At 38.7% G+C, this 22,284-nt stretch overlaps 2 protein-coding genes across 17 annotated transcripts in view; both read right to left on the bottom strand.

Annotated features, from left to right (window-relative positions):
* MAGI2 (membrane associated guanylate kinase, WW and PDZ domain containing 2) overlaps positions 1 to 22,284 on the bottom strand; it is a 741,259-nt gene that overhangs the window by 44,030 nt on the left and 674,945 nt on the right. For 8 of the 16 annotated variants that reach the window (XM_069877803.1, XM_069877971.1, XM_069878544.1 and 5 more), the window contains 5 exons: positions 21,996 to 22,082; positions 19,721 to 19,969; positions 6,299 to 6,484; positions 3,409 to 3,598; positions 123 to 363 (listed from right to left, as the gene is read on the bottom strand). In XM_069877803.1, coding sequence (XP_069733904.1) covers positions 123 to 363; positions 3,409 to 3,598; positions 6,299 to 6,484; positions 19,721 to 19,969; positions 21,996 to 22,082 — 953 coding nt within the window. The remainder of the gene's footprint in view (positions 1 to 122; positions 364 to 3,408; positions 3,599 to 6,298; positions 6,485 to 19,720; positions 19,970 to 21,995; positions 22,083 to 22,284) is intronic. The other 8 variants (XM_069878229.1, XM_069879041.1, XM_069878379.1 and 5 more) reach the window with 3 other exon arrangements.
* Positions 1 to 22,284, bottom strand: part of TMEM60 (transmembrane protein 60) — a 322,734-nt gene that overhangs the window by 148,628 nt on the left and 151,822 nt on the right. The window lies entirely within an intron of this gene.

The following is a 22,284-nucleotide window of genomic DNA, read 5'->3' as shown; positions in this document are numbered from 1 at the left end:
CTAAAAACAACAAAGGTGTCTTTTTCTTCTATAATGTTATCTTTCTAATCAGTATACATGACTTCTCCCTACAGACCCTAATGTTTTCTGTTCAGGAGTACTCTAAGGATTTAGTTTTGTACCTGGGGCTGCCTGTACTCTGACAGAGGGTACTGCCTGGTGTCGGGGGAATGCTGCCTGTAATCTATCAAGGGTGGCTGCCTGTAGTCAAGAGGTGGTGGCTGCTGGTAATCCATCACCGGAGGATGCCTGTAGTCCAGCGGAGGCTGTCGGTAGTCCGTTGAGGATTGCCTGTAGTCTGTAAATGGAGGTTGCCGGATATCAGGCTTCACATCTTGTCTGGCTTTTACTTCTGATCTATAACTGAGAAAGGCAAAATGACTTAGTTTCAGAAAGTGGCAAAGCATTATGAATACACGTTACATGCATTGTTGAGGAGTGGAAGCAAACTACCTGAATGCAAAACTGCATGAAACAAATTTTCACGGAGAAGAAAATCTTTCAAAGGTAAATAGTTGAGTCCAAAACCAGTGAACACTAGTGAAATATGGACGTAAGCAATTTTTGCCCACGTCATACTGTACAATTTTCCATCTTCTATCAGTGAGATCAGGATTAGGGTCAGAGGGATAGGAACAGGAAAAGCATCCTGATTCATACTTATTTTGCCCACCTGGAAGATAAAACTATACAAGAAAACACCCATAATACTCATTAAAAAATAATCTACTAAGTTTATGAAGTTTTTTTCCCCAGAATTTAGATTTCTATAGAGTAAATGAAATATCAGTGCTGACACTTATAATCTCTGTTTCATTGACCTAAACTGTTATTGTGAGCTTCTTTAAGGTTAAAAAAGGCTATTTTCTGGCTATTATATTTTTAATTAAATACATTCTTTGACATAACATCTGTTAAAATAGTGTTGTTTATTATTATTATTATTACTACGTACTCCCTATAATGCCATCTGGCTACAAGTCCAGAGCAGGTCATATCAGTATTTATACACGGAAATAACACGAGTTGAGCGGAAAAAAAAAATCGGTTAACGGGGAATTAATAATGAAAAACATATTGCTTTATTTGGTAACTGGTTGCCAGAAAATGGGTCCTAACACTTCAAAGAAAATGAGACTTTCTGTAGTACAGCAACTAGTTAATTAATTTACTCAGATGGGAATGAGTGCATACTTATTCCTCACCATATGGAAATCAGTGCATAACAGCATTTCACACTTCAGGGTGAAGTAAGGAATATTTTTACTCCAGAACTCTGTACCTTGGCTATGTAATGCACCGAATGGGCACAAAGGAAGTCCTGGACCTTTCTAGCAAGGTAATTCTGTAACGGTGATTTTAGTTATATTTAGTAAATATTCTCACATAGTGAATGTTTTTGCCCACTCCCCTAGGTGCTGAAGGAAATATTTTTTCTTGTATAGGAAATATAAATTTTAAACGCTGCTTTAATAACTGTCTGGAAGTTTTCCATTGTCTAAGTCACCATGCACACATGCAGATACATTGCCACGTATAAACTGTGAAAGGAATTTTGAAATGTACTCGAGTTAAATAAGAATGAATGAATAAATAAATAAATAAATCTGAATAAATGAGAGCATTGTTTTTGATTATGTTAATTTATTGATGAAAAAAATAATCTAAATAATCTAAACATTTCAAAATATGATGTCTCAAAACTTCATTACTTTATTAGTGTGGTTGCTGTAATATTATGGCAAATCTTCCCACACACTAGCATTAATTAGCTAAATGTCTAACCAGGCACGAAAATATCAGAACTACTTCCCTTCGACTTTTCTGAGAAGATGAAAATAGCCTACAGCCACATGTTCTTTTAAAACTTTTACATGGCATCTATAATTAAAGACTTGCATGTATACATGCAGTCCTCTTACTTTCTTTACTCATGATCCTGTAAAAAGAAGGTGGAGAACTGAAAGGCTTTCTGTGATACCAAGTCTTATTAACATTGGAAGCAAAAATACTAAGTTCCTAAGAGTTCCTAAGAGTTTAAAATGTCTTCCGATATTTTGATTTTGATACACAAATAGTGTATGTGGCTATATAAACTAGAGGTAATATGACTTACAAAATCTACTGAAAAAAATGATATTATATGAAATAATAATAACAGAACAATTTCTGGAATAAGAGTCACTCTGAGGCAGGTTACCGATATATAACCACAGTTTTATCCCAGAAGATGACGCTGTTATTTACAGTTGGAGTCATTGTAATATTTGCTGAATATGTTAATGGTGATATGATCAATTATAATTTATGATTTTCAGTAAAAATATTACAGAGTTTCTTTTTGAAACTTTAATTAATGTAGTTCACTGGTCCGCTTTCAAAATTCCCAATTCAATGGACATTGATTATCAATTTAAAACTGTGCAGAGAGATTTTTGTGAAAGATTTACATTAGATTTTGTCAGAAAAATATATCTTCTAGGAGGTGATCACTTTTGGAAAAAGTACTCGAAATTTAAAGCAAAGAAATTTGCCAAGTGTGACTAATTGAGAGAAAATAATTTAGGGCAAGTGAAAGTGCTTCATCTATTAACTGAGGAAAAATAGAGGGCAGAGTGCCTAGTTCGCAACTGAACTCAAGTATCTCCAAAAGCAAGAAGTTACAATTCCGTAACCAGCATCTTGTATTTTGGGAAGAGGTTCTTGATGAGGTATGCAGGTTACTGAACCTTAGCACAAAGACAGTCAGTGTAGTCAGCCTTGTTTAACACGCCACAAAATTAACCCAAACTAAATAGTGTTGATTTGAGACCACAGAAAGTTGTATTAAACCACAGACTGAGCGTGCTTTTGATATATACAGTTTTTAATATAGCCGGTCACAAAATTTCTATCCCCCTGCATTTACTTTCTGTCACAGATAAATTTGTCAATGCACACACATAAATTAACTGTAAGAAAATGGGAAATGACACACCATAGATAAAACCTGGTATAAAAATATCTTCTTGACTCCAAAACTCTAACAGATAAAAAAAAAAAAAAGATGTGCAAGATAATACAAAAAAGGTCACCATATTTTGTAAGTTGTAATGATATAAGAAGTAAGTTAGAAATCAAATTCTTAGCAAAGAATACTTCAGTGTTTAGTTCCTTGGCAAACATATGAACGTGATGGACATTTATGGAAGTTTAGACCCTTGTTCATAATCGTGTATTTTATACCTGAACAAGACTTACAGCTTATCCTGGCACGCACAATTCATGCTCTGCAGGTGCAATCGCAGGACTCTGCCTCGTCAGAGCCCCATAACCAACAGGTAACAGCTGCTAAAACAGCACGAAGACCCAGCACAAGGGTGCCCTGTGGTCATCACAGGATGTAGAAGCTGGAGGAGCCGCTCTTACCTGTTTTCGTGTCCCTGCAGCTGGAGGGGCTGTGGAGGCGGTGGCTGGGCGACGGGGCTGTGCTGGGCGACGGGGCTTTGCTGTGCCAGGGGGCTCTGCTGGGCCATGGGGCTGTGCTGCTGGGCCATGGGGCTCTGCTTCTCTGAGCTGGGGGCCGAGGCTGGGCTGTTCAGCTCTGTGTAATGGGAAGCTGGAGATTAAAGACCCATCACAGTGCAGCATTTCATAAAGGGCAAAGGTAGACAATAATAATTTTCGGTCACACATTGCCTCTGAAAATTTATGCTTTGTTGCTTTTACTCTCTCAGGTTATAATTAGATTTTAAGACATCTGAACCTAATGGGCTCCTTTTGATAGTATGTGGGATCTGAAATCTCGGTCACTTCTATAACTCTGGTTGACATCTGCATTATTTAAAATCCTATTGAACGAGGTGAATGGCTTCCGTGCTTCATGTTTTCTTTTAAAGCCTGGAAATACCGGTACTTGAAAACTTTTCATTTTGAGAGAATGAATGATTTTATTGCTTTCACTGCTGTTATGGGATCACAGACTGTCGACACAAAAGCTAAAACACTGGTGTGCTTGTGTTAGCTCCTGCTGTCTTTGGGCTCAACAAGAGCTTCCTGTCTTTTTTAAATCTTTGGGCACTGTGAACAGTAACACTGATCTCAATGAATTCTGGCTAACCAGCTAAACTGATGTTTTATTTCACTGTATTGTGTCAAACGACCAGGGTTTCACATAGGAACACCACTGAAAACCAGAACCCTTCTTTCCAAAAAACATAAAATTCAGAAAGATAGAGAAGCTGGAGCAGGAAATGTGGCCTTGTGGCATTATTACAAGTAAGGGATGCCAATCTTCTTTCAGGCTTCCTGCTGCACTTGGGGGAAGACGCAGCTGGCACTGAGCTCATATTGAATATATTTCTCCTGACACACTGGCACAGTAATGTTACTCATCATTCACCTATTAAGAAATGTAAATGAGAGAGACTCCACCCACAGAGGACAGAGCACTGCAGAAGTAATTGTTCATGCATTATCAACAGCAAAAGTACACATTCTGTTTTTGTATTTTTGCTTGCCATGGAATGAGTGAAGCCAGTGTGGTGCTGCACAAAGCATCCCAAATGGACATGTGTCTAGCTGAGCATCCCTAACAGCAACAGCTAAGCACAATCCAGTCCTTGCCTAGTTTTATATTCGAATGTAGTTTGAATTTTGAATTATTTTTTCTTTTAATATATGAGTTTGTCCTCTATGACCGCACATTTCTAATGACTCTCTAGTTATTTAATTCATGTTCATAATTATTTTAAAAAATTTCAGCTACTTTGTTAAAAATCTTTACAATTTAGGCTTAATTGTCAAAAAAGCTTGTATATTTGCACTTAAAGCACTCCTTATACAGGCATAAGCAATACTTGTCTGGGTAATTACCATGCTTAAGACTTTAATTGCCCATTTTGCATCTGTGAGTCTCTTTTATATTACAATATTTCAAAGACAAAGATTAGGAATATTGTCCCTCATTTCTACATTACTCTCATAACTATGGATGAACTAGTCAAATCATAAGCTTCTTCTAAAACTGCTTTGCATTTATATGGTCTTTTTCACCTGAAAGTACATTATGGAGGTATTAGATTTTTTTCCTAATTTTCTAAGCTGGGAAGCTAACATGAGAAGGCAAATGAGGTGTTCAGTGCCACACAGTCATACTGGGAAGCTGTGGCTTCGACATATAAAATTTCTCATCATATGAGAACATCTTCTAGCACTGAATCTCAGATGCACCTCTGCATTCTTTCTAACTCAAGGTATCAATCTCTAACATTGAACTATTAGCAATTTGCTAATATGGATTAGTCTATGTACCAGGGAGGCCTAAATAATCTGTACTTACTGTGTGCAACATCACACTTTTTTGTAGATGCTTGCAAAGCTGACCTCCAGTGCTCATACAGCAGCTCTTTGGTATGAATTCTGAACTTTTGTATGTTTGTGTTTTTCCCTTCACAGAATTAATTTAACAAAGTAGATAGCTTCCCACAGTTGCAGTCCATGGTCAGTGTCAGACTATTTCCTTGTCCTATTGTTGGATGCAGCAGCAGTTATCAAAGGTCATTTATCTGGACCATGGATCATTAAGTAATTATGTTATTCACTCTGTGACATTCCTAACTCTAATGGTATTTGTTACTGAGATATAAAGCCACAGTCTCATTAATACAGTATAATTCATAGACCAGTACAGCACATCACTGAACTAAAAAATGCCCTGAAATCAACTCTAAAAACCATGAAGCCAACATCAAAAGATCTTCACTTATTAGCCGTGGAGTAGTGACCAGAATAATGAGTTTGTCCCCTTACCCTCACCTTACAAATAAGATAATCTGAGGTTCAGAACTTTCCTGCCTTCTGCATTTATAGTGATACATGTAGAGAAAATGACCAAATCTGAACTCTTCCTTCATATCACTTTGTCACAGATAGCTGGTAGCTTCGAATGCTAGGAGAAAGCCATTGCAGTCTCTTGTGAGTCAAATTTTAGTTTCATTTATATCAAGATATAAGAGAACAAACTCAAAACCTGGGTCTCTTGTAGAGTGCTTTTCTATACAGCAGACAATTCTGCCAAAAGGCATTAACACTGATTCTCCAGTACTCAGCTCTCTTTCACGTTTCTTTAGACACTATTTTCAGAACTGGAAATGTCAAGAATTCAGGTATTGTTCAAGCCAGTACTAAGGCTGTAATTTTGTGTGCCGTACATTATAGCTCAGAAAGTGAAACGAAAGATGTTTCAAGTAGTGACATAATTCAAGTTAATTGGGGGCTACTTAAAATTTCCTTCCTGTTTTAAGGGCCATTGACTTACCCTCCTGAGGAATGATGCGAAGAGTTACACTGAGACCTGCATCTTTAATTAGTTTCACAATATCTGCATGAGGCATGTTAATAATAGACTGGCCATTCACAGCTAAGATCCGGTCTCCAACTTTAAGTTTTGCACAGCGATCTGCAGGACTTCCATCAATTATCCGCCCTATTTTATGGGGTACAGCTAGACAATGAAAAAAAGTCACAGTTAATATAAGCTGCAACAAATGGTGGTGTTCACAAGCAAAAGAAAATGAGTTTGTGTGCAAGAAAGCTGTGTATGAATTAAAAAATATTTAAGAATATAAATTCTGATACAGCATCTTTTCCATCAACATAGCACAGATGTCAATAAAAATTCAAAATGAAGATCACAGAATCACAGAATCACTAGGTTGGAAAAGATCCCCAGGATCATCGAGTCCAACGATTCCTATCAACCATTAAACCATGCCCCTGAGCACCTCATCCACAGAATCACGGAATCACCAGGTTGGAAGAGACCCACCAGATCATCGAGTCCAAACATTCCTATCAAATAGCAAACCATGCCCCTCAGTTCTGCTAATCCCTCTCCTCACCTCGCCTAGAACTGAAAATTCTACCATCTCATGATTGCTTTGTCCCAGGTGTCCTGCAACCATCATGTCCCCTACAAAGCCTTCTCTGTTCACAAACAGCAGATCCAGGAGGGTGCCTTTCCTTGTCGGCTCACTCACCAGTTGTGCAAGGATGTTGTCTTCCATGCACTCCAGGAACCTCCTAGACTGCTTCCTTTCTGCTCTGTTATACTTCCAGCAGATATCAGGAAGATTGAAGTCTTCCACAAGAACAAGAGGCATTGATCTAGAGATTAACCCCAGCTGTTTATAGAAGAGCTCATCAGCTGCTTCTCCTTGGCTGGGTGGTCTGTAACAGACTCCCATCACAAAATCTACCTTCTTATGGGCTCCTTTGATTTTAACCCAGAGGCACTCAATCTCCACATTGCCACGATCCATCTCAATGATGTCCAAGTCCTCCCTTACACAGAGGGCTACCCTGCCTCCTCTCCTACCCTTCGTGTCGCACCTGAAGAGTTTATACCCTACCATAGCTGCACTCCAGTTATATGAGTCATCCCACCATGTTTCTGTGATGGCAACTATGACATAGTCTCCTTGCCCTACAATAACTTCCAATTTCTCCTGCTTATTGCCCATGCTGTGTGCATTGGTGTGAATGCACTTCAGCTGGGCTGCTGAACCCTCAGCTCTCATAAAGGGAATAGTCCAAGTCCTCAAGATACCCTTCTACATTGCATATATATATATATGTGAAGTCTAAAATCAGCTTATGGTTCAGTTAATTTGCAAACCTGGCATGTAATAAGATAATAAATAGATCAAAAGAACAGTAAGGCATTAAAACAGTGAAGGGGATAAATTTGGACAATAAGCAGTAGTCACAAATTGCCTCCCACCTTCTAGTTTACAGAATTTCTTTGTTTGTAAGTTGCAATGAGGGCACTACAGCATGATTTATTTTGTACACAATTAGATGTTATTACTGAAAATAGCCAGGGTTCACTAAATTGTTCTCCTCCTCCATTCAGATACATTAATTGATAAAGAGAAATCATATTGAAGATTTATTGAGATGCGCAGCTTTCTAATTAGATACACGCCATCATGAATTTGCAGTTAATTATGAGTGCATATAGACATTTACTACATGAAACAGACCCTTCTCTCCTCACTATCAAAACATTACAGATCAGCTTTTCTTCCTCATTAGCTCTTCTCCATGGTTCTCTACCGTTCTGTGTACTCCATCTCATCTCTTATTCCGACTTTTCCCTAATTTTTGATTGAATTTTCTAAATATTACTCTTGATCTTTCTCCTAGTGTTTCTTTCCTGTTCTCTTACTTTTTAAACTAAATGATATACTATAGCTGACTCTTCTTTTCTCTCTATGTAGATTCCCCAAAGAGCACACTATTTTTCTTTCTCCCTACTACTCACAAATACAATTAAAGTTTACTATATGGTCTTTTAATATCCTAATGGCATCTGAGTATCTCTCACCAATCCCACACTTCAGTTTTGGCAAACAGCACAAAGCAGATTGGCCTCACCGTCCACATGCAATTGGTGTTTAAAAACAGTCATGTTTATTTTTTAAAAAAATAATATATCCTTAAAATTCTAATATGTATAGAGAGCTTGGAAAAGGTGAAAGAAAAGATTAATCAAGAATTTTTAAAAAACATCTAGGATATCACTGCTTATATAAAACAAAGCTTTCTCAGATGATGTGTTCAGAATACTCCTTCACTGCAGAACAGATTTCTCAGCCCTCTGATAAATATTCCCTGAAGGTGATGGTGACAAACACAGATTGCACATCTCATGCAAAGTCACAATACACATACCTCAAAGTGACTTTTGTTTCAAGTATGGATGCAAGTGTTGCTTACAGTGTTAAAAATTAATTTTCTGAGAGCTAAAAATATAAGTGAGTACTCTGAACTACAAGCCACAATCAAACTGTGTGTTTCTTTACCACTATATTTCAGGCAAGACTATAAATTAAATTATGATTTCAGTAACAGGTACATAACTAGTGTACTTCAGAAATGTCTCGCTGCTTAGGACTACGCATTTAATTTATGTCACAATGTTTAAACCTTTCTATGTTTTAAAATATACTAAATATGAATAGCTATGCCTCATGCAGAACTTGTGTTTACTTTGCCCTTTATGCAGATATATAACTGCCTTACATGCATATCATTAAGTAAACAACTAGAAGAGTAACTTGACAGTGAAACAGTTTACATTCACACAGAGCCTTTCACATAAAATCATTTCTTAATGTATCACCAAGAATAATTTAAGCAAAGACTAAACCATGCCTGTTTCTGGTATGTGTAATAAAAATCTATCTGAAACAACCATGTTCTACACATTAGTGCAGATCTGAAGATGGGATTGCATTATATGAAAGAGCAAGAAAATTAGTAGGAAGAAAAAAGGGCTGGTATCATGGCCGAGGCACCATAGTTAAAATCCCAGTCTTGCAATCACCAGCTCTAAAGGAGATATTTTTACTAGCCTAAATAATGAAGTAGAGACGTTATTTTAGTAGAGAAGGAGGTGGATGGGTGGCAAATCCTATTAATTTGCCAGAAAATTTTTTGTTACACTTCTTGCACCTGACAAGTGAACAGAGCAGATGTCTGCATGTTTGAGATATCTGCTAACACCAAAGCTGGTGGTGGGAGAGCTATAAGAGTCAGATTCTGCTCCAAATCCTGAGAAAAGGGAAGGGAGGGAGAAAGTGGAAGAACTTGGTATTTCTTTTTCTTCATCTTAACCCTAATGGCCTTTAGCTTCCTGACAAGGGTATTTTATCTACTGTAAGTGTTTTTGCACTCTCTTAATCCTGCTGTGATATGAAAGGATCAACAGTGGTGACCTTCAGGACAAAGCTTGTGTCTGTCAAGGTACCTTTTCTACTGCACTTTGGGTTTGGAGGGTTTAATGCTCCTCTTCTGAAGTTGTATTGATGCAGTATGCAGTCACATGGTGTTGCTGCAGAGTGGGATGTGGAAAGTTTTTGCAGAAGGGACCTCAGTGTCTATTAAAGAGAGCAAAGGAGACTACTGGTATGCTATATGGGTAAATCCAGTGAATTACTGGATTACTGAATTACTGAAACTCAAGGCTATTCAGCAGAAGCTGCTTTCTGTGCAATTCTAGGTCATATTGAGAAGTTCATCTCCTGGCTTCTTCTCTCCCAGTAATATCCTGAAAAATTTCCGGTTTCTTCTTACTTTTCCCAGCGGAGCTCTGCATGAGACTACTCCTAAGCCACAACATCCCGGCCACCATGGACCCTGCTTCTGACTTGGGAGGGGAGGATTTATTTAAGGAATTATTTACAAGCATGAAGATTTCTAAGGGATGCAGATAATCTGATGATCATGAAAATATAAGCACCTTGTATTCTAGAATATGTTAGAAAACTCTTAATTTTCAAGAGTTTGGTGGTGAAATACTGTGAAGGGATAAGGAGATACTCTAATGGGGGATTAATTAGATGAAAGCTAAGGAACAAAGGTAGAAACGAACCGTGAAATTCTATAGTGGAGAATTTATATGGTTCGGAATGGTCACATCTAAAACATGTATGGAAGAGCTGTAAAACTGTCAGTATTTAGTGGACTGAGTGAAGGGACAGATGAGATCACATGAAAAGAAATGCAAGATGAGGCACGTAGGGAAAAAATAACCCTGCCTAAGCTTAAGCAGGAATAGGCCTGAAATTAATTATTACAATTCAGGAGATCCTGAAATAAGTGCACTGACTTCTCTCAAAACATGAACTTAATAAAACAGTAATTAGAATTTTAAGATTTAGAAAAAGACTAGCAAATGAAATAGACTTGTGCTAGTCACCATTGTGTACCTAAAGTCTGATTATTGCTGATAGTTCCAGTATCCCCACTGAAAAATCATAGCACCGAGCTATCAAGGATTCGAAGAAAGACAGCATAGCAGGCAGAAGCAGTGAATTAGTCCACAAGCTCGCTTGGAGAAAAGAAGGTGGGGCAGCCTTCTGCAGGGCAAGAAGAACCAAAGGATTCAAAAATGATTAGATAAATTCACAGGAGTGGATCCACTGCTGGTTAAATCAGAAAGTCACAGCTGTGAAAGCTGAGGAGGTGCCTGGGGAAGTTCTCTGCTATAGATGCTGTCCCCTCTGCCACTGGTCATGGCCAGGGACAGTGCCAGGGTCTGCAGCTCTTTGATTTCTCCCAGCATCACAGATCTCTTCTCAGGAAGAAAATTCTCATGTTTGGCATTTAATTATGGCTTTGTTAACACATCATATATTTTGTTAAATTGCATCTTCAAAGTTTTAAGTAGAGCATTTAATAACAGAGCCTTTTGGAGGAAGTCCTAGATCATTTGACAGATGATAAATGATTCCACTCACTCTTAAAAATTTTTACTGATCTATTCACACCTCTTTCTAGAGTTCACCACAAGCTGTTCTCCAAACATATGTACATTTGAACAGCAGAAGTATGTGCCTGGAGTAGACTCTGCAAAGAATTTAACCCCCTTATTTCAAAACACAGTTACCTGAGCAGCATTTAATATTAGCAGGCTATTCAGAAACAATCAGATTTGTGGCTTTCTTTTCAGGAATACTGTTATTCAAGGTAAAAAGTGAGCACAGAAAACAAGCTGCCCCTTTGCAAAACAAGTAATTTCTTAGTTCTCTCAGACTACAAAATGGATGAGACTGCAAAGGGATAATATTATGGTCAACAGGGATTTATAGACTTATTTTCAACTGATGAAAGTATGTGAAATAAGTGAGATACAGTTTATATGTATGAGACATACAATCCTTCAGAACAGATATATAGATTGTTTTTTCTAATACTATCAAGTCATCCAAAAGTGATACTTGAATGATACTTATGGATATTTACCTTAAAAAAAAAAATCCCTTCAAGGCAGAATTCATAATCCTAGATCAAAAAAACCAAACCCCAAGAACAGTAATGCCACAGAAGCATTTTGTAACAACAGATCTTATGATGGGATCTAATGTTTCTGCGGTATGTTTTGTGAAAAATTTGTGACTTCAGGCAGATTTGAATATTGAGAACACTGAAGCTTCTAAGATATTTGAAGCCATCAACCTCTCTCCCTAAATCTCCCTCAGAGATTTAGAGCATTTGAATCAGGAATACAAACTGATCCAGTGCTGGCACTTAGCAGCTGATGCTTTCCCAGAAGGTGGCTAATTGTGCAATGATCAGCTCCAAGCTTATTACTACAAGAGAAGTTAAATTAAAAAATTAAGAGATAAAATGACATTATTGTATTTAAAAAGTGGATAGGGTCTGCTTTCCATAACTTACTGACAGCTACAAATTAATGTTTTTCTTTATATTACTATTTTTATTTGATAGAATCACCCACTTTTACTCTCCATTAACATCCTTCCCACACCTTCTTGTCCTAGAAAAGAAAGAGTAAATTCCGTAGCTTTACACTTGAGGGTCCATATGGTTGGGTCAGCTGTACACAAAGCCAGAGCAGTTTCTGAATACAGGTACTGCTTCCAACACTGTATATTTCTATCAGCATCTTTCTGATATATTTCTGTTTGGAAATAAAAGTGATTTATGCTCACTTGGGAGACCCATACGCTGGGTTTTTTTATGTCTATTTGGATCTTCTAGTCATAACTGTTGAGGCTGTATTTTGCTGAAAGTCACTTTCCTGTTTTGTCCCTATATAGCAGCTAAATGTAAAAAATGATCAGTTAAGGGGGAAAAAAATCAAACCTCTGCTTTATCTATTAAACCCACTGGCAGATGAATTCTGGCAATCTTTTCTAATGTTAATACATTATAATGCATATACATAGTAAACCAAGCAAATGAACCTTCCTGAGCCAGCTGTCCTTTTCAATGTTACACAGCTGATCACATGAATATTTATTATATATTCAATTGTCAAAAAGTGCCAGAGTTTTTATTCAACCAGCAGGCTCTAGTATGTAAGATTTTAATTGGGAGAATATATTAAAAGTAAACATCTGTAATTTTATTGTTACTGAATAATCTAAAATTTGTGAACCGTGAGCCTGGTGGACTTTCTATCAGGGCTAATATTAGAATCAAGGTAAAATATTTCTCTGAAACTGATGGGCTGTTTTATGTAACACTCATTTGGAAAACAGAAATCTGTGGCATGCTGCATTGTTGCAGGTGACAATAATCCCTTTTGTGTATAAGGTTAATGAACCTATGAATTGAAACATCCCATTGTGTGCCAATATGGAGCATATTTACTTGCACAGCATGATTTTGTCACAGCTATTGGAAGCTAGATAGAAAGGGATGTATGTAACTTAGAAATCTGAAGATCTAAGAAAAAAATAACAGAACTTTGGTACCTTAATTCAGGTGTCTTCTAAAAACAAAATGGGCCCAGTGGAGCTGTTAGAAAAACCTTGATTCCTTTCTCAGGTGTGTGCTAAGAAAACTTGTGGAGATTGTTCTTAGAAAATATAAGAGCAGCCCCACTATGTCCAAACGGTCTGTTCAGGAACAGGCTGAAAGACAAAAGTCTCCTAGAGAGAGGAGCGATGTGGCTAAGATCTTTGATGCTTTATTCTCCAAAAATATCAAATAGCCCATTGAGTAATTCATGCCTGCAAACCACACCAATATATTTTCAGGGGTATAAAAAAAGCTTTCTCTTCTTAAGGTTATTTCCTCATTATTAATTCATAGAATCATCACTGAATGGTTTGTGTTGGAATGTACCTTAAGTACCATCTAGTTCCAACATCCCTGCCATAGGCAGGGACACCTTCTACTAGGTCAGGTTGCTCAAAGCCTCATCCAACCCGGTCTTGAACATCTTCAGGGATGGGGCATCCAGAAGTTCTCTGGGCAACCTGTTCCAGTGCTTCACCACCCTCACAATAAAATATTTCTTCTGAGTATCTAATCAAATCTCCCCTCTTTCAGCTTAAATCTGTTACCTCTTGATCTGTCACTGCACTCCCTGATTAAGGGTCCCTCCCCAGCTTTCCTGTAGCTACCTTTTAAGTACTGGAAGGAAGCATTAACATCTCCCCGGAGCCTCCTCTTCTCTAAGCAAGCTCAAATCTCATCCTGTTCTCATACGGAACGTGCTCCAGCCTCTGATCATCTTCATGGCCCTCCTCTGAACTTGCTCCAACAGATCCATATCCTTCCTGTGCTAAGGACTCCAGGACTGAACACAGTACTCCAGGTGGTATCCTACTGGAGTGGAGTAAAGGAGAAGAATCACCTCCTTTGACTTGCTGGTCACATATCTTTTGATGCAGCCCAGAATACGTCTGGCTTTCTGGGCTGCAAGTGCACATTGCTGGCTCTTGTTGAGTTTTCATCCACCAGCACCAACAAGCCCTTCTCATCAGGCTACTCTCAATCCATTCTCTGGCCAGCCTGTACTTGGGATTGCCCTGACCCAGATGCAGGACCTTGCAAAGCAATTTCTTTTAGCTCTGAATAATATTGACAGTTAAATAAGGTTAGAAAGTGTAGTCTTGTAGCTGAAGAGGCAGGACAGCTCAAACATGAACATCAAAGCCAAGCAGAACTGAGAAACTAGATCCTCTGCCCACAAATCACAAGCAACTTCCACAGGGGAATTATATTGCAGGTGGTTTTTCACTACTTTGTCCCAAAGACCTCCAAGCTGGAGCAGATGGACATCCTAATTTACCAAGAGTTTTTTTGCTTTAGCATTTGCAGATTAGTCACAGAAAACCGTGTCCCCAGGCACCTTCTTACCCGGCAAGGAGCATGGGTGAAATTGCAGCACAAATAGCTGTCTTAGATCACACAGTTATCATTGATAAATAAGCTGTTTTTTATCTCTAAACTGCAAGGAGTTCAAAGAAATTCTGGGGCTGAATGGGACTTATTTCAGAATGCTGTTTTCTGCAGTCAGCAGAGGCTTATCTTGGATTTATGGTTTTTAGTTAAAAGTTAAGACTGCATGTTTTGAGAAGTAAGAGAAGCTTCTTTCATTAGACTGTATTTTATCACGTTTTGAAAATCCAGCAGTCCACTGGAAGCTGTCATTTAATGAGATCTGTTTACAACATGTGGTTTCTTTCTACAGAAATTAAGGTGTTAAGAGATTTACAGGTGAGCACAAGCTCTTCTCTGAGAGGCAGCTGCATCCCAAGCACAGAAAGCAAAAGTAGCAGGAAGATACGAAGTAGGCAGGGACAAGCGTACTCCATAAATCTCTGGGACAAATTAATTCAGAAATCTGCTTTTGGCTATTTCCACCTGGCTGCAAGTGCTTTTCCATGGGATGCAAATAGTGAACTTAGGTTCATACCCTAAAATGCTCCACAGGAAAGAAATTTTGCTACAGAGGATACACACTATTCGGTATTATCCTAAACATAATGACAAATTAGATTAATTAACTCAGATCCAGTAGTTTAGCTGTAATGTGGCACTCAGCACTGTCGTGTGAGGCAATGTCACCCTAGGCACAGCTGCACCTCCATATCTTCACATGTTACTGCAGGACGCTGGGGACTTGCAGAGGAAAGTCCCAGGAGGAGCCCTTCCTTGCAGAACCACATGCACTGCAAGTAATTTCACCAGGTGAAGTGTGAATATATTCCTCAGGAAAGGACCTCAGAAACAGGCTGTAATTTGTTCCATTTAACTGCTTAATTCTGCCACTGAAGCAGGGAACATAGATGATGTTTGTAATTCGAGGGACCAAGTCAGTTGCCTGGGAAGGTCTCCACAGAGATACAAGGTTAAAACAGTCCAGATACACCCCATGCTGAGTGAAAATTGAGAATTTGTGGCTTCCAAGCATTCAGCTGGGAATATGACACTGAGTCCTCCAAAGAAATACTACTGGAGATGACAGAATTTTGATAAACTAAGTGTAACCTGCATAGCAAAAGAAAGCGCAGAATAAGATCAAATTTAGGTGGTCTGCCTGGAAAAGGGATGAGAGGCAAAGCACCCTTTAATAGTGGGACAGGATCTGGAGGAAAGCATGATAACATGTTTTGTTGGCAGAGGAAGTTGATCCTTTCATTAGGAACAGGTGAGGAGCCTGGCCAGGTGATTTTTCTTTTTTTTTTAAAATCTTTTAGTACTTTAATATCCTCTGGGTTCCCCACTATCCAAAATTATTTGCTCATGGAGGTCCACTCAAACACGGTTCTTTATTTATATGCTTCATCTTTGCTGATATAATTTTGAAGCGTGGCTGACCTTGTCTATGTTTCTACTTTGCCCTGTGAAATCTCTTCATTTGGTCCTTGTCACCCGTTTTCCACTCCTGATCTCTCCCACATCGGAACTGTAGTTTGGTGCAAGTTAATCTCCTATGGTGGATTAGAGAAAATTCCAAGCAATGCTTTGACAAAGGGGAGATGAAATTTCTATGATTATAGAATACAGGAAAAGAAATGTGCCTCAAGAATTGGATATTAAGCAAGTTATCAGGGAGTCAAAATTGCATCCATATCTAAAGGCTGACTCCTAAGTACTTAATGGCAATTTTTTAAAATGACAGCTACTACACTGTTGACTGACACAAAATGTGAAAAAATAGTCTATTCCCTAATTGTGGCTGCAGTCTGCCCTCACTCAGAAAGTGAAAGATGCTCCTAATGTTTTGAAGATTTCTGCAAGGCAAAGGCAGGTCTATAAATTAACAGTGATGATGAATCCTTTGCAAAGCATGTTGAGAGAAAAGTTGACCAAGACCTTAAGCCTTGGAACAAGACTGTCCTCAATTCTAGGAACTCCCAGGCCTTTTGTTGCTCTTTCCTAGGTCAGAGGGATCGTGATGTGCTCCTAATAGGCTACGTGGGAACAGCACAGGTTACATCCCATCAAAGAGGGTGGAAAAGGGATATGAGATACAGCTGGGGCACTGCTCCTCTGACTTCATGGAGTGCTCCTACAGCTTCACAGACAGAGCTGGTTTTAACTTCCTTGGCAAACACCCACAGAGCGAGCTTTTGTGGCCAAGTGCAAAGAAGAAAACCCATGAACCTGCAGCTCTGAGGCTACCAGCTACTCTATTTGAATAACTACTTCAACTTTAACAATGCTTGAAGCATAAGTGCCCAGTGACACAAAGTTCATGCTCCTTTACTGGGCAAGAGGTGTTGTAATTTGTTGAATTGTAAGCACAGTTTATAAGAGTGATTTCAGTAACAAGGAAAATACTTTCAGTACATCATTAATTGCCTTCTTGTGTAAAAGCAATGATGATAGACTTTCAAGTTCTCAAGTCTTTTGCTTTTACAAGAAAGCAGAGTGGAAAAGAGTTATCAAAATAATCAACAGAACTCATCTTCACTTTGCCCTAAGGATGCTCCCAGTGACACAAATTCTTAGGTTATGCTTAGTAGTGTTTGGTGCTACAAGATATTTCCTTTTCTGACCTATTTTGTCCATTTTGAGTCTTTAAACCTTGCCTTGCAGTTACTACACTAACATTTAATTATGCATGTTCAGAGTATGTATGCACAACATCATTATTTGCTATGAGGGGATACACAAGCTGGCAACAAATGCACTGGCTCTGAAACCAGAAACACTCAACCTACAATAAAACATTTCACCAAATTAATATACTACTGCTGTGAGAAGTGAGTGACTACCAAGGTACTTGACATGGTGCCATGCAGACCCATATTTCTATACAGATGTAAGTTATATTTTGGACATTACATATTGTATATCCTTTCCTGAATATCCTATCCTGTATACATATATATATACTTTCCCATACACTTTCTACCCCTGATAGTGCACGTTAATCAAAGGACTTTAGTTCAAGCTAGTAGGGACCGCAGAAGGTCTCAACAGCTGTTGCTGAACTTTTTCATGTCTTTCTTTTATTGAAGGATCCCTGGATGCTGTATTCTATATGGGTCCCAAAAAATGTTGGGTAAGAGGGAATAACAATATTACTTCATTCTACTGGGTGTACTCCTGATAATACAGCCCAAATTACTTCATCCAAATAAATATTAAGTAAAGAAAGTGTACCTCCCTTAAACTACAAATAGCCAATGATTTTTAGGCTGTTTTTGTTACTGATGACAGATTATATAATTATTAGCTTATTCCTTATACAGTTTTGGAATGGAGTTCACATAGAAAGAGTATTTGCTTCTCTGTTCTGTCACTGTCAACAGTAAAAGTAATGTTTTTGGTTCATTGCTGTTTTTCTAAAGTTAGGATTTGGGTGCTGTTTGGGGTCATTGAAATTCAAAGCAGTTATTATTTGAGTAAACGTACTTGTCACTTTCACAGCAGACTGTCATTTTCCTTTACTGTAGGAGGTCTTCAATTGAGGTTCAACAGTGGCTACCTATGTAGTTGCTTTGGTAGAAAGAAAAGTACCACAAGAACACGATGGAGGGTAGGAGGCAAAGCAGCATCTTGAACCTGGGTCTGTTATTCCAAGCAGAATACTCCAGTCACAGAACTTCTGGTTGCTTAGGCATTTTCTCCTCTTCCTCTCCCTGTTTCTCCTCCATCTCCCCAAACCACAAATCTTGTCAGTGAAATAATTTTCTTGAAAAATTAATGACTGACTTAACTGATTAAAATGTATGCGTCTCAGTGTCCTCTACGGATTATTTTTTACCTTGTCTGATCTTCTCCAACAAACTTCCAATTGCCTATTATATTTAATAAAATGAAAACTCAGTGTCCCAAGAGGTTCATTATCCATGGCTTTGTTACAAAATTAATTCTGGCAATCATGGAATTTTAAAATTCAGCTGAGGTAATATGGAAAGCAACTCTTTTAATAATTGCATGATCATAATATGCTACAAAGAAGTTTTCTGAGATCATTTGCTATTGTGAGATATGGCTTTCCCAGTACTCTTAGTTGCTTTTCTGTTATGAATTTAAAAGAGTGAAATTTGGCTCTGAAAGTTGAAAATTTTATTTTATTTCCTCAGGAAGCAGTTTTGGGCAAAAGAACATTTCCTTCAAATCACGTTTAGAAGTCAGAGACAGGACTGCACAAGGTTGTAACTTGCAAAATGACAAATGTTCTCACTTGTCTTGTTTTTTCAGGAGCAGTTAGCATTCACATTTGATGGGAGATGTGGATGTCTCTTGACATAAAGCCTCTTATGCTTCCTCCTTCCAAGGGTCTCAGCTTTCAGTTTATTAAATGCCATTTGAAACAGCCAAGGAGGACTCTGGGCCTGCAGCTGCCACTACCAAAGGGTCTGAGTAGCTGTGGGTCCTATATTACAGCTGCCTGACCTTTCCCTGGATCTACCCAGGACATCTCAAATGGCACCAGATGCCTATAATAAAGCAATAACTTGAGCCTCAGTAAACATTAGTTTTCTGGACATAAAGTGATCTATAACCATTAAGGGTAGATCCTGCCACAATATTCACTATCTTCCTTTATTCAGTCATAACTTCAGTGCTAGGTACAGTCCATACAGCTAAAAAAAAAATCAACCTCCCTGCACCTCTTTCTAACTAATTTTCTGATTTTCTACCTGCCCTAACTGGACACTGCTGTTGTAGAGTTTGCTCTTTGGCATACAGGAACAGAGAAAATGTACTTTGTGAGTGAATCCTGTTGTACTCTGACCGCCAAATGAGTGTGTGAAGCACAGAGCCTTGGAGGCCAGAATAACCTTAGGTTTTGCCCAAGACACAACAAACAAATGAATGGTGTCCCTGGAAGCAATCCTGAGAATCCCTTCAGTTTTAATCTCTGCAGCTATTAATCAGCAGATGTCAGGTTTTAATTATTTTTTATTTAGAGTGCACTTGGAGAAATATTAGTGGAAAAATGTTATTGACTTACTTATTGTGGACCCAGATTCGGGCCTGTTCAGGGAACTGATGATAACAAAGCCAAAGCCTTCATTCTCCTTGCGGTGGATCACAACGTCACTGGTTTGCAGGTTCTGAGAAGCGAAGCCCTCGGGGGGTGTAGCATTACTACTAGAGACAGCGTGATTACTGTTAGCGTAAGTAGTATAGTCACTTCTTGGAGAACTGTGGTGTGTAGACACCGAGCCTGGGCTTCTGCCATTCTCTGGGCACGGTTCTCCTACAACATAAATCACACCAGTATTACAGTCTGACTTGCTCAATGACTCTGTGACTTACACTACATTTGCTAATGCAACATGAATACAGTTGACTGTCTCTAGCCCAGACTACCGCAAGTATTAAACTAGGAGCTGTAATTGATGCAGAGAGACAGGAATCTACACAATTATGCAAAACTTTCAGTGGCAATCAGATAAAGCAAGCATGAAAACTCACTACTAAGCTATATACAAGACAGGAAAGGAAAGCAAGAAACAGTGGCTATCTGGATTGCAAAAGCATTAGCAAGCACTATTCCCTTGTCTGCTGGTTGATCTGTCATCAAGAGGAAAATGTAACTGTCTAATCCAATATAAAATTACTTTGTGTTTGGATTAAAATAATTTAAGCAGGCAGCTAACATAGAGTAATTAGGATTAGCTGTATAATATTCTTCTTACAAGTTGATTAGCATGCTCAGAAGATGTTCATGGAACAGAGCAGTTATACAATGAAAACTAATACAAATAGCTTTTTCTGTGGGTGTCATGACAGAAGCAGTACTCCTTTATAGGTTTTGAAGGTGCTTTTGTATGGTGAGTTGTGAAGGGCAGAAGTGAGAATGGACTCCATCCACACTACATTACTGCTTTGTAGTAACAAGAAGCAGGAAGAAATTAAATCTTGTGGGATTACACAGTTTTTTAGTACAAGCATTTTGTCAACTGAAAACAGTAAAGTTACACTTCCAGATGGGAAAAAGGATTTATATTCCTTGCAGATCTAAGTTGTTTACGTAAATCAGTTTCTATTGACAGTTGCAATATAGAACTTTCAGATGAATGCAAGTAAAATGTGTTCTGTTCGGAGTGAGGAGAGTGGGAGAGTCACTCTACTGAACATGTGAAGAGTTTACACACACAAACATACATTCTAGGAAGAAAGCTTGCAAATTAGACCTTCAACGTGTATTTATTAATAAAATAAACATCATCCAAGGACAAGCTGTTATTTTCTCAGTCAGGTGTGTCCTTTTGCAGTCCTTCTGCAACTATGAAATAAAGTGATTAGAGAAAATAAAGAGGAAGAAAAACAAACAATTATTACACTCCTGCATTGGAAATGAAAATCTCCAAGAGTTATTGAACCAAATCTGCAACTAAATGCTGTAGTCAGTGACAAAAAAGATCTCATTTTCTTGCTGTCATGTTTCAGAAAACTGAATACTGTTTATGTCAGTATGGCTGCAACAGAAAGGAAATTGAATTACCCAGCAGAATGACCAAGAGCTGGCTTGGCCATAAATGAATGCAACTGAGTGCCATTAAATATAGGAAAAGAAATATAAAGGAGGAAGAGTTTAAATGGCTATGCAGTTGTCAGCTGTGCAATAGATATTCATCAGAAAAATTACATTTTGCTTCTGGCTGTGAAAAAAAAGGCATTTTAATCCATGTTGTCCTGAATATCACGTTTTCCTAATCAAATTATTTTTCAGAGCTTGTGAATAGTGATTTTCTGTTCCAGATCTGGAAAAAAGTGTGTGCAAAACAGTCATTCCAGAAGAGGGCTAAGATGAGTACATCAGCTTTAAGGCAGGTAAGGAAAGCCCCAGATCCCTCTGTTGTATACATTCACGTTAGTGAGAAATTATCATTAAATCAATGTCTTGCACGTTTAGTATTGCACTTTTCAGTCATGCCCAGCATCAGTAACTTAATTTTTTTTCCACAAAGCTTACGTTGTAACACACTAAATTAAAATCCTCTTCAGCTCCTGAAACTCTTAAATATAAATGAGTTACACATTATACTCCCCAGTGTGGTGGTCTCAAGGCCCAAGAATAACTCCAGGTGTTTTACCAGCTTGCTTCATTTTCTGTGCCAAGAGACCAGAGTGTCTAATAGACACTTTTATTTAATATTTAACGAGCAGCAGTAAAGGCTGGCATCCACTCTGTGCTAACCCTCTTGCTAATTTTGCCTGCAGTTCGTACAGCCGACTGACCTGGGAAAGGTGCTAATCACAAGCGCTCAGCGGATTACCTTGGTTATTGGCCATTTTCCTAGTGCTGGGGGAGCTGCGAGGGGGCGTCGTGCCGGGCGGAGGGGGACCTTTCTGGCTGGAGGGCTCTGGAGTCAGTAACAGAAGAAAGTCAGTCCCGCGAGAGCGCGGCTGGCAGGGAGCTGCGGTGCCGCAGTGGGAGGGGGACTGTGAAGATGAAGGTGAGTGGGAGGGCGGCTTTTTGGCAAGGGAGCGAAGGGGAAAGGCGCAGGCAACGACAGTGGATCTAGGGCATGGGAAGGAAGAAGACAGGACAGGCTGCGAACGTGG

This window comes from Phaenicophaeus curvirostris, chromosome 1 (assembly GCF_032191515.1).
Source record: "Phaenicophaeus curvirostris isolate KB17595 chromosome 1, BPBGC_Pcur_1.0, whole genome shotgun sequence".
Classification (NCBI taxonomy): domain Eukaryota; kingdom Metazoa; phylum Chordata; class Aves; order Cuculiformes; family Cuculidae; genus Phaenicophaeus; species Phaenicophaeus curvirostris.
The sequence above is the reverse complement of the archived record's forward strand: the minus strand, read 5'-3'. Positions and strand labels throughout refer to the sequence as shown.